The following is a 16,692-nucleotide window of genomic DNA, read 5'->3' as shown; positions in this document are numbered from 1 at the left end:
CAGAGCCGATCCTCCCTATACGCAAAATACGTAAGCTGCGTAGGGCCCCCGAAACACCAGGGGGCCCCCTTGCTCTCAAAGATGATTTAATTTTAGTTTCATTTTTGAATTTGGCCAGCGGTTATGAAAACATAAATGATCATTTCTTTTAATGCGGTGCGCTGTCGCCCTTTCTACGTAAAAATCAGTCAAATCATGTAATGTGAATGTCGTAGTCTTGCTCGAGACTAAAAAACGAGTTGAAAGCGTACCGAGCCGCGGAAGAGACACTGTTTCTCAAGCGCTTTCCGCGAGCGCGATTCGAGACGGAGTGAAACACGGACAAATGCGTTTCATTCATTCGTTTATACCACTTTGCGTAGGGCCCCCAGAAGTCTAGGATCGGCACTGAATACCATGTCTTGTTTGGGAGGATGATATGTCAAAGCAATAGTTACAGGGTTTGCTAGCAGTATTTGAGACAGTTGCACCTCAAAACTGCTATACAGAACAGTAGGAAAAGATCTACAAGGAAATGTGTTTTTAATGTTTCCAAAAAAGGATCACCCTCTTAATATGGGCTTTCGTACCGGAGGAACCTTTTCAAAATTCCTAGAACTATTGGTGGAAGTACTCGCTTTTTGGCGTTTTCGCACCACAGGAACTAGGAACAGTTTTAGTTCCAGGAACTCCATTTGGAGGAACTAATTTAGCTCCTACTTCAGAGTAGGGTCTAAAACAGTTCTATAGGAACTATCAGTGACGTAAATGTAAGCTGGTTGGCCAAACGCATACGAAACACTGGCTACATGGCATTTCTAAAAAATAAAAATAAAAAAGACATGTAACTATATCTGTCTAGTTCCTAGAACTACATTATGTTGTAGCCTAATACATCTGTTCTCTGGAAGTGGACTCTTTGCAAAGTTCGCCATTATTGTTTCATATGTTTAGTATGAAATCTTTATTAAAAATAAACGTAGCTATAATAAACAACACGGAACAACTGGATAGATTAATACCATTTCTCATTTAAACATGACTGAAATGAAATATTTTCTATTACCTGCATCTTTTCCCGGGTGTATGCTGTCAAGTTGCCTACTGATGTGTCACTCAGGAGGTGAACTAATCAGACATGTTTCAGTCAGTTATCAAATCGGTCATATAGAATATCTTTTGGCTGCAATTTAGAATATGTTCAAAGATTGCGTATGTGTAGTTTCAAACAACTCAACTATTGAAAAATAACGCTCCAACTGAATCAAGACTTGGTTCATTTTGCTGAACAAAGTCCAACCTTCAATGGAATTTATGGAGGTAGGCTATTATATTATATTATATTATTAACCCATTAAATGCACACTGTAGGCAGAAGTGCATCTGAAATATTTATTACGAGATCAGAAATTCAGTAAGAAACCCATTTTTCTTACAAAAAAACAAAAAAAATTCCAGTTCCCAACATTAAATGTTAAAAAGAAATTAAAATGCAATTCTTTACATTAACATAAAAGTAACTTTTTACAGCAAATAAAAGACTGGATTGCACTGTTAAATGAGTGATACGTGTTTTTTCAGTCTAAACATCTAATATTCCTATGCATTTTTCAGCAGCTAAAATGTTTAGACATCAAAACAGAACATAAACCGTGAAGACAAGATAAAGTAGCTTTTGTAACAAAACAGCTGTTGCTGTTGTTCTTATTTAAGAGGGAAAATTCACCAAGATGCATTCATTTAAAGGCTCGATGTCAGAAGAGTAGTAGTTACATTCAAGTTTAACCTAAAATCAGTACTAGAAGAAGAACGTTTTCACCATGCCTGTCCTGGTAAGACGGATGAGATTTTAACTCATATCCTTCATTACACAGTAGTGCAGTATTCACCCAGCACAAATCAGTCTTTACAGCAGGTGTCCTCTCCAACCGTTGAGAGATTCAGAACAGTCACTAATGAGAGTCTGTGACAGTCTTTAGCTGGAGGGATGGCTGCTGTCAGCAGGCTCATCATGTGATCAGGAACTATATCTCTGCAAGCTCTGCCTGCTTCCCATCCTCAGACTCCGGTTGGTTGTCATCATCACCGTTATAATTTGCCACATCATCCTCTAGATCTTGACCAGCACCTTGATTTTCATCTGTAAAAGCAGAAAATCCTTTGTAATTTGATTGCATAGGACAAAAGTGCTTATGACATACAATAATGCAGATTAAACAGCATTCTGGGACATGCTTTCAATTACACAGAAAATAAATGAGAAAGTCAGCCCTCAGTTTGTAAAATAAATAAACAGTAGTTTAATTACATTATATCATGAATATTTCTGCATGATACTGAAGAGCACCTTTAATCCTGGAGAGCTGTTTTTCTATCTCGCCCTCATTGTCGTACATAATGACATCTTCTTTATCAATTGCTTCGTCTTCCTCTTTCCTGTCCTCGATTTTGGCATCTTCCTCTTCCTCGTCTCCAATCCCCATGTCATCTTCCTTTGGGTCTAAAATCTCTGCTTCATCCATTACAGCATCTGTATGAAGACAGAGAAAATTAATAATGTGTGTGTGTGGTGCTTTGATGGGTGGATTTTCTCCATTACTCTACCTGCATCCCTTGAAGCCAGTGCTTTGACGCCCACCTCTGCTTCTGGAACTTCTTCCCTGGCTGGTTTGTTAAGAGTCTCATTCTTATTGGCTGGTTTGGAGGTGGGGATGGGCGAGTCTTAGAGGAGCAGACAATATTGTTAAAACACATACTGAAGGTACATTGAGAATTTAGTTTTTTTGTAAGAAAGTTACAAGACTGAAGGCCTGTTCAAACAAAGAGTGATATCTATAACGATAACTATAATAGCGTCCATACTTTAAGATATCTTGTCTGCTGCTTTTAGAGCTCGAGTCAGGTGGATTCTGCTTGACTGTCATTGTTTTTAGCATTTTTTTTAGCTGGAAAATTGGGTTCTGAAAGTAATTCCAACAATATTGTTCCTTTGTGTTTTTACTGTAATAGTTGTGGTGCAGTGTTAATTTTGACAGCAAATTTTGATTTAGCTTTAGTCATAGTCTTTTGACTAAAATGCCATTTAGTTTTAGTCATATTTTAGTCATCTGAATATTTTTTTTAGTTTTAGTCTAGTTTTAGTCGACTAAATATCGTAAGATTTTAGTCGACTAAATCTACAGTAAATTTAGTCGGCTAAAATCTAATGGGTTTCCAAATTCACTAGGTTTGATATTAAGGTTTCATCATGATAGACACCGATTTAACTGCGGTGACACACGACATGACTTTATGTTAAAATTAAATAAAACCACTTCTCATAAAGAACAAGAACAGACTAATTATGCATTCTTTATAGCAACTTGTTTACCATATTCTTCATTATTTCAAGCAGACACATTTATTTCTATAAACACATTTAGATTAGTCTTTAGGGCTTTCTTTTGTTGCTTGATTAACATCAATGCCACAGACAATAGCAACTAAATTAGGCTGCTGTCCCTTTAAAACTGGATACACAGATGCACTGTACTGATACACGTCCAATATTCTCCCAACTGTTTATGTTCACATAAGACATAACCGAGTGTGTTTACGTGAATACTCGTCAAAACAGACAATTCGACATAATTTTGTGTGTATTTCTCCGTTCATGAGATGCGAGAGAGTAATCGTGTGCTGTGTGAGAGGCGCTGATTCAGTGTCTGTGCTCTGAAAACCATATCGAATTGAGTTCTCTCTTGCGTCGTCAGATTTATCCATATTTCTGCTCTTCTCTTACTCCCACATATTGACATTTTTGAATCGTTTTATGCGACGTGCAGCAAGTGTATTTTAGCTTATGTCCCGCCGGTTCATATGTACGCATCTAACCTACGAACCATGCAGCAGATTCGTTCTGAATGAATCTCTTCCCAAATCGTCCCTCCCTAACATTTTCGTCTCGTTTTTATTCGTTGACGAAAATGTCAATAGATTTTTGTTATAGTTTCTGTCATTCAAAACAAGTTTTAGTTCGTCATCGTCTCGGTTTCATCGGTGAAAAAAATTATTCGTCAACGAAATTAACACTGTTGTGGTGTGAACAGTGTTAAAAGGGCACATTTATTAAGAGTGATATTATGGAAACCTAAAACCACATTTTCACGGTTTTGTTTACAATGAGAGACTATATACCCAAAGTCACTTATTTCCAATGGAGAGTCGCATGGGAGGCTGTGTGAAGTTCGGACTCTCTGCAGATGCAGAATTTTTGGATGTGATTTCTATGGAAGCCCGTTTCTGCCACTGAATAAAAAATCAAAAAGGTAATTGCGACTTTTTATCTCACAATTCTGACTTTTATTCACAGAATTGTGAGATATAAACTCACAATTGCAAGTTATAAAGTCAGAATTGCGAGATATAAAGTCAGAATTGCGAGATATAAAGTCAGAATTGCGAGATATAAACGTACTCGGTTACTAACGTAACCGCCGTACCCTGAGATACGTGAACGAGTACTGCGTCTTGCTTAAGACGCATATGGGAAAAAGCCTTTTTTCTCCTGAACTGAAGCCTTACATTTACGCAGTGAAACTGCACGGCCATTGGTTCGTGCAGTGCTTAAAAAACTAACCAATGGCTTGGCAGCGGAGCTGCACGAGCCTATGGCGACGAAGCCCGCTAAAATGGGCGGGGCATCTGGCTATATAAGCGGGCGCTCGCCACAGGATTCTCAGGTTTACTTCGACTGAAGCGACGACTGAGTCGTGCAGCTACATAGCACGGCAAGCAACGCAGTACTCGTTCCCGTATCTCAGGGAACCGAGTTTACGTTAGTAACCGAGTACGTTCCCTTTTGATACTTCACTCGTACTGCGTCTTGCTTAAGACGCATAAGGGAACACAGTACAATCACGCCGTGCAAATGCAGTGGAACGACTAAAGGTATAAACTTCCATAAGCAACCAATGCTCATAGAGAAGTCAACAATAACCCAAGGCTAAGACGGGCTGAGCTTACTAGGTCACACCCGGCCTGGTTAATCGTTCCAGAGTATTCCCGTAACTTCGACACCCAGGGGTCGAGAGTTAGCAGATGAACCATGCCAGAGAACTTGGGCGTGGTACGGCCAAGGGCTCCCTGTCATATCTGTTTACGCAGCGCATGTCAGCCCGTACTCCAATGGGGCATTGGAGGCCCAAGGAAGAGTATGCTAGCGAGATGGAGTCCACTATCCATCTAGAGAGTCTTTGCTTCGTAACCGGAAGCCCCTTGGTGCGGTTACCGAAGCTGACAAAGAGCTGTTCCGATCGCCTATAGGGGGCGGAATGCTCAATATAGATTCTCAAACCTCTGACGGGGCAGAGCAAAGATAGCTCTTTGTCCTCTTCAGTTGGAGGAAGCGCGGAGAGCGTAAAGACCTGTACTCTGAATGGGGTGGAGAGCACTTTAGGTACGTAACCGTGCCTTGGTTTCAGGACGACTTTAGAGTCGTTAGGCCCGAATTCCAGGCAGGCAGGCTAATAAATAGGGGCATGAGAAGCCGCTATAGCCGCCACATAGACTTTGAGCTTGGATGGGGAACGACCCTTATCCAGCAGCTCTTGAAGAAATGACAACACCTCTGCCAATTCGGAAGTGAGGGTTGCCCTGCTCCATCCAGCGGGAGTTCTTCCAGGGGTTCAGGGCCGATACACAGGCCTGACTCACCCTGATATGTAGGCATCCATGACGCCACGCATGGGATGGAACACACGGTTTCAACCAGCGCTGAAGGGGGCGCATACGCAGCAAACCCAACTGTAACACTGGAGATGCTGCTGCCATGAGGCCCAGCATCCTATTCTCCCGAGCAAATTTGCGCGAGGATCTGTTTCAGTGTAATCATCCTGAACGACCTTTTCATGAGGGCGCGATTCAGGTGTCTGAGATCGAGGATGGGACGGAGGCCACCATCTCTTTTGGGGACGAGGAAGTAGCAGCTGTAAAGGCCTGACTCGCTCTGGGCTGTAGGAACCCTTTCTACGGCTCTTTTTGCCAGCAAATTCATCACCTCTGAGCAGAGGACGTGAGCGTCCCTGCACTGCACTGAGGTGGGGACCACGCCGCTGAAGCGCGGGGGTCTTCGAGCGAATTGGAGTGAATATCCTCGCTTTATTATCCCCATAACCCATCTCGACACTCCGGGGATGACCTGCCAGGCCTCGGCCCGCGTGACGAGGGGTTGAATTAACTCGGGTGACTGGCCACATGAGGGCAGAACACTTACGAGTGATGGAAGAGGAAGTTTGCTCTCTTTTTGAAAATGTTTGTGTTTTATAATTTTTTCCACTATCATTGCGGTTGAATGCTTGGGCGCATGAACGGACCCGTTGATTGCACAAAACACATTTCCCTCTGCACACGGAGCTGAACGGGGTGTTAAGAGGTGTAAGAGAGGCTGCTTGAGGGGCGGTCCGGCCGTGGCGAGATCTGACCCCATCCTCTTCCTGTCTCGCAGATCAGGATGATGCCTGAGGCGCCGGGTCCAACGCAATCTTGGGTCGGGGTCCCTGGCGCTTAGGAAGAGGGTAGCGTTTGGCCGAGCGAGAGCGTCCCCGTGTCTGCTGCGCTTTAGCGGGCTGAACAGCGGGGGCGGCAGGTGCTGGCTTCGCGGACTGCTGAGTCGGCGCAGATTTAGGGCGAGCTGGGGCAGCAGCGGAGCTGGAGTGCTTCGGCAGGAAATGTCGCATAGCCTGGGACGATTTCTGTGCCTCCGTGAAGCGTTCAGCGAATCCTTCGACCGCTGGGCTGAAAAGTCCTTTGGGAGAGACTGGAGCATCGAGGAAGGGAATCTTATCCGCGTCCTTAATCTCCGTCAGCGTTAACCATAAATGGTGCTCGAGCACCACAAGGCTGGCCATTGATCTCCCGATCGCCTGAGCGGTGGTCTTGGTGGCGCGTAGAGCCAGGTCAGTCACGCTCCTCAGGTCCCTAAGAGTAGCGGGGTCCAGGCCAGACTCGTCTGTGGAAGCGAGGATTTTGGCCTGGAAGACCTGGAGGACCACCATAGAATGAAGCGCCAAAGCCGCCTGTCCAGCTGAGGTGTAGGCGCGTCCAGCGAGAGATGCACGGCCACTGACTCATCAAGGGGAGGTGGCTTATCGTACCCTTTCTCTTCAGCGCCGTCGATGGAAGTGAGGGCGGATGAAGAGGCAGTACGGAGGCGGGCGGAGTATGGAGCGCGCCACGATCTGGTGAGCTCATCGTGGACCTCCAGGAAGAACGTAGAGGCACGCTGACGAGGGGCCTAGCGGCGCCCCGGCAGGAACCATTCATCCAGACGGCTGCGAGAGGGCTCCTCTGGCGGAGACCACTCTAAACCCAGCTCTTCAACCGCTTTGGAGAGGATACGGAGAAGCTCGGTATCCGTCCCGTCTTTGGTGGCGCTGGGCGCGGATAATGGCGAGGGGGTGGGGTCATTTACCGAGCCCAACAGCTCCTCTGCATCCGACGCTGCTAATGACATGCTGTCATCGAGCAGCTCGTCCTCACTTCCCCCGAATGAGATCAGGTTGCTCGCACCAGCAGAGGGACACTGATCAGATTGGGCGAAAAGGACGGGGGAAAACTCTCTCTGCGGCAGATCTGGGCCGGCGTGAGCTCGCTCGTAGCCGATCGCTCGACCCCCTTGCCCCGCTGTTTTTTCCTCACAGGTCCCTGGGAGGAAGAAAACGGGAGGGCGCGGGAGGCGGGGTCGCTCTCTGAAAAGAAAGCAATCCGTGAGCGGAGAGAGGTGAGACTGAAGCTCTCGCAATGGGAACAAATAGCTCCCGTGAGCGCAGCTTCCGCGTGGGATTTCCCCAAGCAGGAAACGCACTCCGTGTGGCCGTCATCGGCGTGCAGGGGGGACCCGCACGAACCGCAGTAACGGCGTGGCATTTGAAACAACGCCAATTTGCTCTTTTAGAAGCTCTTTGACCGCATGGGATTTCCCCAAGCAGGAAACGCACTTCGTGTGGCCGTCATCGGCGTGCAGGGGGGACCCGCACGAACCGCAATAATGGCACGGCATTTGCAACAACGCCAATGCTCTTATAGAAGCTCTTTTAGGAGTCGCCGGATGGCGGCAGGGGAACCGGACAGGAACTGCTGCGTCGCTGGAGCGGCGGAGAAGCAGGTCAGCCATGCTGAGGTGTTCCGATTCCAGCTGCGAGGCGTGTCAACGGCGAACGGCTTCGGATCAGCTTGAGGACGTAGTCGTCGCTGAAGGAGAAGAAATCTGAGAATCCTGTGGCGAGCGCCCGCTTATATAGCCAGATGCCCCGCCCATTCTGGCGGGCTTTGGCGGGCTTCGTCGCCATAGGCTCATGCAGCTCTGCTGCTGAGCCATTGGTTCGTTTTATAAGCACTGCACGAACCAATGGCCGTGCAGTTTCACTGCGTGAATGTTTAGGACCATGTGATATTTCAGGTTTTCTTTTTTAATAAATCTGCAAAAATGTCAACAATTCTGTGTTTTTCTGTCAATATGGGGTGCTGTGTGTACATTAATGAGGAAAAAAAATTAACTTAAATGATTTTAGCAAATGGCTGCAATATAACAGAGTGAAAAATTGAAGAGGGTCTGAATACTTTCCGTACCCACTGTATATATATATATATATATATATATATCACTTTATAAGTGATATAAAGTCAGGATTGCGAGATAAAAACTCCCAATTCTGACTTTTTTTCTCAGAATTGCGAGTTTATCTCTCGCAATTCTCACTTTATAACACGCAATTGCGAGTTATAAAGTCAGAATTGCGTGATATAAACTCGCAATTGCAAGTTAAAGTCCAATTTTGAGGGGGGAAAAAAGACTGATATGATATGTTCTTAATTGCGAGTTTATATCTCGCAGTTATTACTTTTTAACTCGCAATTGCGAGTTTATATAATGCAATTCTGAGAAAAAAAAAGTCAGAATTGTGAGTTTGTATCACGCAATTCTGAGAAAAAAAGTCAGAACTGCGAGATAAAAAGTTGCAATCACCTTTTTTATTCAGTGGCGGAAACGGGCTTCCATAGATTTGAGCCTCGGTTTACCTCAAAATGTTTACATTTTGTGTGACAAAACAGTATGCAACTGTCCAAGCAAATGAGCAAATTTCAAATTCATTACGACTGCCACTAGCGCGCCAATTGTATTTTAGCCAGAGGTTGCAAGTCATGATTTAATGGAGGTAGCTACAGATCTTTTCTTCCGTACTATGATTTACATCCAAGTGTAAGAGATTATCAGAAAACATGGAAAGGTTTAAGCATTAAATGATAAATGGATTTTGAGGTGTGAAGATTGCGCTGGGAAAAAAAAAGGCAGATGAACATAAGCTTGCAGGGATGGGGTTTAAGCAGACAAAATAACTGGAAAAGTTGGGCATACGTTATCAGAAGAGAGAAGTCTGCCATTTCACCAGAAGATCTGCATTATGATAGTTTGATTAAACATTAAAAAGTCAAAAAAAAGAAAAGAAATAATAATAAAGAAAAACATGCATGGATAAATCGTTCAAGATAAGATCAATAACATTGTGCATCAAGCATGAAAAATCTAAAATCGTGTTTTTTCTTTTTTTTTTGAGGACAGCTTTGCTATTACTCTTCTGAGTGATCTGACTTGCACTGAATAAGGGACTCAAGCCAGCAACCAACCACCTAGAAACCACAAAGAAGACTTAAACAAGCAACTCATACCTTCCTCATCCTTTTCCACAACTAACTCATTGGTTTGGATGTGAGCATCCTTTATAGACTGTGAATCCACATCTGGTTCGCCTTTTGGAGGTTCTGCCGCATTCTTATCTGAATGATTTGTAGCAGGAACATCAAATTTGGCTTTCGAAACAGAGACTTTCTGCATGGAACCATCAGCATTCTGTGAAGGCCAGAGATTGTGTCAGTGGAAAGGGGGAAAGAGACACCAAGAAAGATAAGAATCACTATAAAGGAGGCATTTTAGGCCACTTTTTCGCATAGCTGTACCTGTGGAGCAACTTTTTCAGATGTTTTTTGCTTTTCCAGTTTGGCAGCTGCGATTTTTGCATCGCATTCCTCTTTCACGGCCTCAATTTGTTTGTTACACTGAGTCCTGCACAATCCCATCACACACAGCTATTATCACACTGATCAATGTAATGTCTTTTGCATTGTAGATTAGAGCATTCAGAATGAACCTACATTTCACTGGTGGCTTTCTTACTGATTGTGTCCATGTTACTTTGACAGGACTTCAGCTCACTCTGCATTTTATTGACATCCTCCATTAATGACTTCATGCGTTCTAGAAACAGAAAATCAACAGTAATGTGAAGGACAATGATATGCATCATAGAGCACATACAATAGGACAAATATGAAGTAGACACTTACTCTTCATGTCTTGCACTGTATTAGCACTGGAGGAAATGTTGAGCTTCAGATTCTCCTATGACAGAGAAAAGACTTTTAGAACTAAAAACATACACCTAGCATATCCAATATGACATTTTTGGCCATCAAAACATAGTGACCAGCCTACCTAAAGAGCAAATTTGGGTATAATAGCAGACCTGCTTATATAGACAGCAATACCTAGTGAGCTGCTATGTAGACAGCATTTTTGAGCATAACAGAATATCTGCCTATATAGTAGTTTTTCTAGGTAGCCTATGTAGAGAGCATTTTTAGATATTAGAGCATACAAGTCAACCTAGGCATTTTTTGCCATCAATACCTACCTAGTGATGCCCACATTACATTTCTGTTACATAACCCTATAGCACCATCTAGCGTCCCAATTTGAGCACAATGAAGGAGGATCTGTTAACAGCAAATTTTGCAATAATATTAACACCAAAGGATAGATGACTTTGTCTCTAAAATTCTTTCACTGTGAAGTGCTTTAATTCGGTTTATGAAATACAGGGAGTGTCACATTGTTGTGTCAGATATATGTCCCTTTGCTCACAGTTGATTAGTCCAGTTTTGGTTTATGATCTCTTACCCAGAATAAAACCAGCTCCAGAACAGGTTAGCCTTGTAGCTTAAGTTACTATGGTCATGAACACCGCTCAAACGAAACTTACCTGGGTAACCACGGAAACTGGCTTTGTGTAATAGGCAAAAAAAAAAAAAACTCATAACACCATAGGCATTTTTATAATGAACATACGTTTTTGTAGTTATGCTCAGGTAGAAATTGTGTAATTGAAAAACTAAATTTCTTTCTTCTGTTGAACATAAAAGACAATATTTTGAAGATCTTCTTTTGTGTTCAGCAGAAGAAAGAAACCAGGGCTGCATGTATTTGCATGTGCAAATATAGTAAAAACAATAATATTGTGAAATATTATTACAATTTAAAATAAAAGTTTTCTATTTTAATATACTTTAAAATAGAATTTATTCCTATGAAGCAAAGCAATTTTCAGCATCATTACTCCAGTCTTCAGTGTCACATGATCCTTCAGAAATCAGTCTAATATGCTGATTTATAATCAATGTTGGAAACAGTTGTGCTGCTTTATATATTTTTTGGGACCTGTGATATTTTTTCAGGATTCTTTGATAAATAAAAAGTTAAAAAGAACAGTGTTTATTCAAAATATACATTTTGTTACAATATACACTACTATTCAAAAGTTTGTGGCCGGTAATTAGTATTATTTATTTTTTTTAAAGAAATTAATACTTTTATTCAGCAAGAATGTGTTAAATGGATAAAAAGTGATAGTAAACTAAAGACTTATATTTTTAGAAAATATTTCTATTTTGAATAAATGCTGTTCTTTTAAACGTTTCATTAATCAAAGAAAAAAGTATCACAGGTTCCAAAAAAAAAATATTAAGCAGCAACACAGCAACAAAAGTTTCAACATTGATTTCGTGTGATATTGCTCTCGCTGCTGGTGTGATATCGCTTATCATATAATATAAATATGAGACAAAAACTCATACAGGAGCATTTTTTGCCCCAAAATCTAGAATTTTAGGGCATATCTGCATTTATGGAGTTGTTGCCCTGCATCATATTTGTCAACAAGTATATTAAAATAGGAAACCACTATTAGAAATTGCAATAATGTTTCACAATATTACTGTTTTTTTTTCCTGTATTTTCAATCAAATAAATACATCCCTGATGAGCATAAGAGACTCCATTAAAAAACAAGGTCAATTATTTATTAGGTTTATAATATAGGCCTAAAATAAAATAATATCAAAACAAACTGCCAGGAATTCAGTAAATGGCTCTCTTTATGAATGGGTCTATGAATCATTGATTCACACGATTCGTTCAAAACACGGATTCATTCAGAAACTAAACACCGCTGTGTTGCTCGGAGACGCACAGCAATTCTGCTGTGGCTTTATAGGTAATATTTTTGTTGGCAAAACGGAGCAAAAACAGACTGTGTTTAAAAAATAACACAATATTAACATTTAATGAACTGTTGTATAAAATCACATTTGCATTCGAGACAAACAGTACTCGTGATATTGCTCTCGCTGCTCGTGTGATATCGCTTATCATATAATATAAATATGAGACAAAAACTCATACAGGAGCATTTTTTGCCCCAAAATCTAGAATTTTAGGGCATATCTGCATTTATGGAGTTGTTGCCCTGCATCATATTTGTCAACAGTATGAACTGTAAGATGACGTACAGGTCTGGGGGCGGGGCCAGTGCGTTAACTGCGTTAAAATATTTTAATCCCGTTATTTTTTCCATTATTAATTAATTAAGTTAATGAGTTAAACTGACAGCCATAATTAAAACATTTTAATTATTCCAAACGTTTGACTTTTATTTATTATAATAAAATAATTATTATAATTTATTTATTATAATATTCATTTTTTAAATAACGACCAAGAACTGCACGATCAGTAGCTCTGAGTTTTCACCTGAACTGCTGTGAGTGAGTGTAAGATGAGTGTTTTCATACTCTTTCGTGTTTCCAGGTGATGAGAGCGTTCTCCTGCTGTCTCTGGTGTGTTTCCTCCATTAACTCCAGCTGCTCGTTCTGTCTGCGCGTCTCCTCCTCGGCCTTCAGCTTGCTCTGCTGCTCTCGGTCTCTGTCTGCAGCCAGCTGCCTCATGTGGCCCTCCATCTCCAATATCCTGCTCTGGAGAACAACACAAAGCAAATTACAGCTATCAGCCACTCACTTCACCACTTGCCACAGACTACATCTAAACACAGAGTGTCAAACCTGCAGCTCGACGTTTCTAGAGTTCAAGACCCAGTAGTTGAAGCCGAGCAGGAGGACGCAGGCGATGAGAGCCCCCACCAGCAAAGACGGAGAGCGACCGCCACGTCGACCGTTCCCGAGAGCACCCATCATGCTCGGTCACAGTCCCACAAACACCTCAAAACGGGTTTCTGAAATAGAAAGCGCAAACTTATATAGCGTATTTTATAGGCACATTTATAGCCACATAATACAGAAAATAACAACAAAGAAACATAAGTGTAAAAAATAAAATGAAATAAGTGAGGAGAACAGAAAGCTGTGTCTCAAAACCAAGTGCATGAGGCATTATAGTCGTCAAACTGCATTTTTGGGGATTATAACATACCTGTCTATAAGGATAGCATTTTTGGGCATTAAAACCTGGTGAGCTGCCTATCTAGATTGCATTGTTAGTCTTCATAGCCTAGAGTCTAACATAGACAGCACTGTATTAAGCATATAAAACTCAAAGCAGTTTTCAAGAATATTCAGTTTTCATCAGCATCATGTCAGGATGTAGCAGCAGTGAAACTGCTCATAACAGAGCATTGTTTTCATGCATATTTCAAAGACGAGCATAATTTTGTTTCAGAGAATTTCTGAATAGATCAAATCACACTTACTGAAACAAGTTTGGTGACTGACTATTATATTTTGGGAAATGCAATCAAACTGTTGAGATGTGATTTCATGTTAAAAGTGCGCTTCAACATCAACACAAGTTTTATTTTTTTAAGCAAACAATATTTTAATATATGATGCAAATGTATTTTTGATCACAGCACTTGTTTATAGCCAACTGGCAAGATTTCTCATTAATCTCATTAGTTTGTTGCTGATATTGTTATTCTTTAATTATTGTTATTATTATTTTTATAAACGTTTACACCATTACGGAAGTGGGCAAAGGTAATTTCTCCCAAATAAATATTCCCCAGGTGTAAATGACTGAAGCAGAAGCATTCTGCTGACAATGCATTTTAACCATTAATGAACATCTCAACTGTTTTGCATAGGCTGACAACAAAAATGCAGCAATTGTTAACCCTATAAAGCCTACTGTATTACATTTCTACAGCCTCTAAATTATCAACATGATAATTTCTTTATCATATTAAAACTTTGCGGTAAAACCTGTTGTACGAAGTTTGTTGTATTGCACTGCATTTTATGTTTTGCCTCCACAATAAAAACTACATAGTAAGATGATATTTAAATACTTAGTTTTATGATCAAAGCTAAGACATTATTTGGGAGATACAGAATGACAAATTATATTAAAATGCAATTATGTAGTCTACCATACTGCTATAAAGATCTCATTGACTTATATTACAATTTACATTTAATTTTCATCTTGCCCATTTAATTATTAGCAACTGCACAAAATTGCATATTTTGCTCAGTTTGAGCCTCTGAATAAAGTCTTCTTTCGTCTTTGACACACATACATACTTACCAAAGCACCTTAATTTACTCTGTCTGCACTTTTTATTGGCATCACCACTAAACATATACTCGAGATCAGCGAGTGTGCTTGTGCACAGGATGTAATGCAGGATCAAACGGAGGATTTTATGTAAATCATATCAGTGTGATGTAGTAACACTGACTGTGTTATTAATAATGTTAGAGATTTTAACGAGGCAACACGTTACTACTGTACTGCTACTGTGCCTTTCAGATGGAAAAAATATATATACTGTGCGAACGATCAAAAGGAGTGAGAAAATATAATAATACAATGAAATATTATAATAATACAATGAAGTAACATGGTGTAAACCCATTTAAAATCTAAATCAATTTAGTATGAAACTGCTTTTGTTTTGGTAGCATGCATGCTAATACAGCTAACGTTACTATTATCATCAACACACTTTTTCTCTTTATAGCAGATACATGTTATATATTAGTAATAGTGTCAAATTGTTCTTACCGGCGTTAAATGTAGCAGGTCTCGTCAGGAAAAGAGATGAAGCATGGACATACCGATATTCGACAGTCTTTCCTGGATGAAATCGCAATAAACCGCAGTTTTCGCATTGAACCGCAACGCGCATGCGCACCTCGTTGGGATTTACTATTGTTCAAAGGGAACGCTGGATTCATCGCCTAAAGCTGTTTTTGAGGTACTACAGGTGAATAGACACTTCCCCCCCCCTTGTCCTCATGAAACTAATACATGTTATTGTGACTTTTTACCATTCGCATTTTAAATATGCAAGTGGTGGCAGACATATCTCATAAATATAACATTTTGTTAAAGGGGTCATATGATGCAATTTCAATTTTTCCTTTCTCTTTGGAGTGTTACAAGCTCTTGGTGCATAAAGAAGATCTGTAAAGCTGCAAAGACTAAAGTCTCAAATCCAAAGAGATATTCGTTATAAAAGTTAAGAGTCAGCCACACCTACCTAAAACGGCTCGTTCTAACACGCCCCCACATATCTACGTCACGATGTGGAAATATTTGCATAACGCCGCCCAAATGTTCACGCAAAGAAAGAAGGCGTAACTTTTATTCTCGATAAACACATTTCATTACACCAAATACACAAAATAATGTTCTTTTTAGCAGCATCATATGACCCCTTTAAATTGTACAACTTAAATATGGGCTTACTAAAAAGATATTTGACATTCCATCAGCCATATTTCGTTAATTTAACATGTCCATGTTATGGGTTCTCACAACGTAAAAGTCAAAATAAAACAGCATTAATTTGTAAAATAGGTAAATATTTGAAATACGTTATAACCAGTGTTGGGGGTTATATATTACAAGTAACGCAAGTTACGTAATCAGATTACTTTTTCTAAGTAACGTAATTAGTTACTTTTTTATGGAGTAACGCAATATTGTAATGCATTACTTTTAAAAGTAACTTTCCCCAACACTGGTTATAACAGCTCCAAACTAACATTTATGAAGTTCATCCTTTCAGTTAAAATGACTACATGATATTTGTGTTGAAGACAGAAAGCAGGAATTTGTGTATTTGGACTTTTGACTCCAAACTTAGTGACCCAGTAAACCAGTTAATGAGACACAGCCCTCAGTTCCTTCCGTGTCCAACCTAATGTGTAACATGAAAGATAGTCTGGGACAGTCTGGCCCTGCAAACCTACAGTTATTAAAGGATGTGTGAACAAACCATACTGAAAAGAAAACAACAAGAACTGATTTTCATCCTTGGGACTGGTGAAAGTGTGTTTGGTGTAGAAACACACCTCTCAATCATGTAGCCGCTCACAATGTTTTTTATACTTGAAAGGGCATTACTAAGAGTCTCTTACGGCTCTTAAAGGAGCAGTTCACTTCCAGAACGAAAATTCTGTCATCATTTACTCACCCTCCACTTGTTCCAAACCTGTGAGTTTCTTTCTTCTGTTGAACACAAACGAAGACATTTTGAAAAATGTTGGTATACGAACAGTTGATGAGCACCGTTGACTTCCATAGTAGGAAAAAAAATACTA

The 16,692-nt window shown here is 40.6% G+C and overlaps 1 protein-coding gene across 1 annotated transcript; it reads right to left on the bottom strand.

Moving 5' to 3' along the window:
• Nucleotides 1-1,404: 1,404 nt before the first annotated feature.
• On the bottom strand, nucleotides 1,405-15,310 carry LOC107698851 (Golgi membrane protein 1-like). Its single transcript, XM_016499980.1, has 10 exons — nucleotides 15,149-15,310; nucleotides 13,189-13,358; nucleotides 12,922-13,101; nucleotides 10,360-10,414; nucleotides 10,168-10,270; nucleotides 9,973-10,078; nucleotides 9,685-9,865; nucleotides 2,584-2,700; nucleotides 2,327-2,509; nucleotides 1,405-2,119 (listed from the first exon to the last, which is right to left on the bottom strand). Exons 2-10 carry the CDS (start codon nucleotides 13,318-13,320, stop codon nucleotides 2,004-2,006), a joined length of 1,173 nt encoding a protein of 390 aa, XP_016355466.1. The 5' UTR covers nucleotides 13,321-13,358; nucleotides 15,149-15,310; the 3' UTR covers nucleotides 1,405-2,003.
• Between the last annotated feature and the right edge of the window lie 1,382 nt (nucleotides 15,311-16,692).

This window comes from Sinocyclocheilus anshuiensis, unplaced genomic scaffold, assembly GCF_001515605.1.
Source record: "Sinocyclocheilus anshuiensis isolate Anshui unplaced genomic scaffold, SAMN03320099.WGS_v1.1 scaffold358, whole genome shotgun sequence".
NCBI lineage: Eukaryota > Metazoa > Chordata > Actinopteri > Cypriniformes > Cyprinidae > Sinocyclocheilus > Sinocyclocheilus anshuiensis.
This window is presented reverse-complemented; position numbering and strand designations above follow the sequence as displayed.

What these genes read in the sequence shown, in the direction of transcription:
- LOC107698851 (XM_016499980.1), bottom strand. Translation starts at nt 13,320, where the DNA reads ATGATGGGTGCTCTCGGGAACGGTCGACGTGGCGGTCGCTCTCCGTCT. An exon ending in TCACCTGGAAACACGAAAGA is followed by an intron (nt 10,415 to 12,921) that starts GTATGAAAACAC and finishes TCTCTGTCATAG; the next exon opens with GAGAATCTGAAGCTCAACAT. An exon ending in ACTGGCTTCAAGGGATGCAG is followed by an intron (nt 2,510 to 2,583) that starts GTAGAGTAATGG and finishes GTCTTCATACAG; the next exon opens with ATGCTGTAATGGATGAAGCA.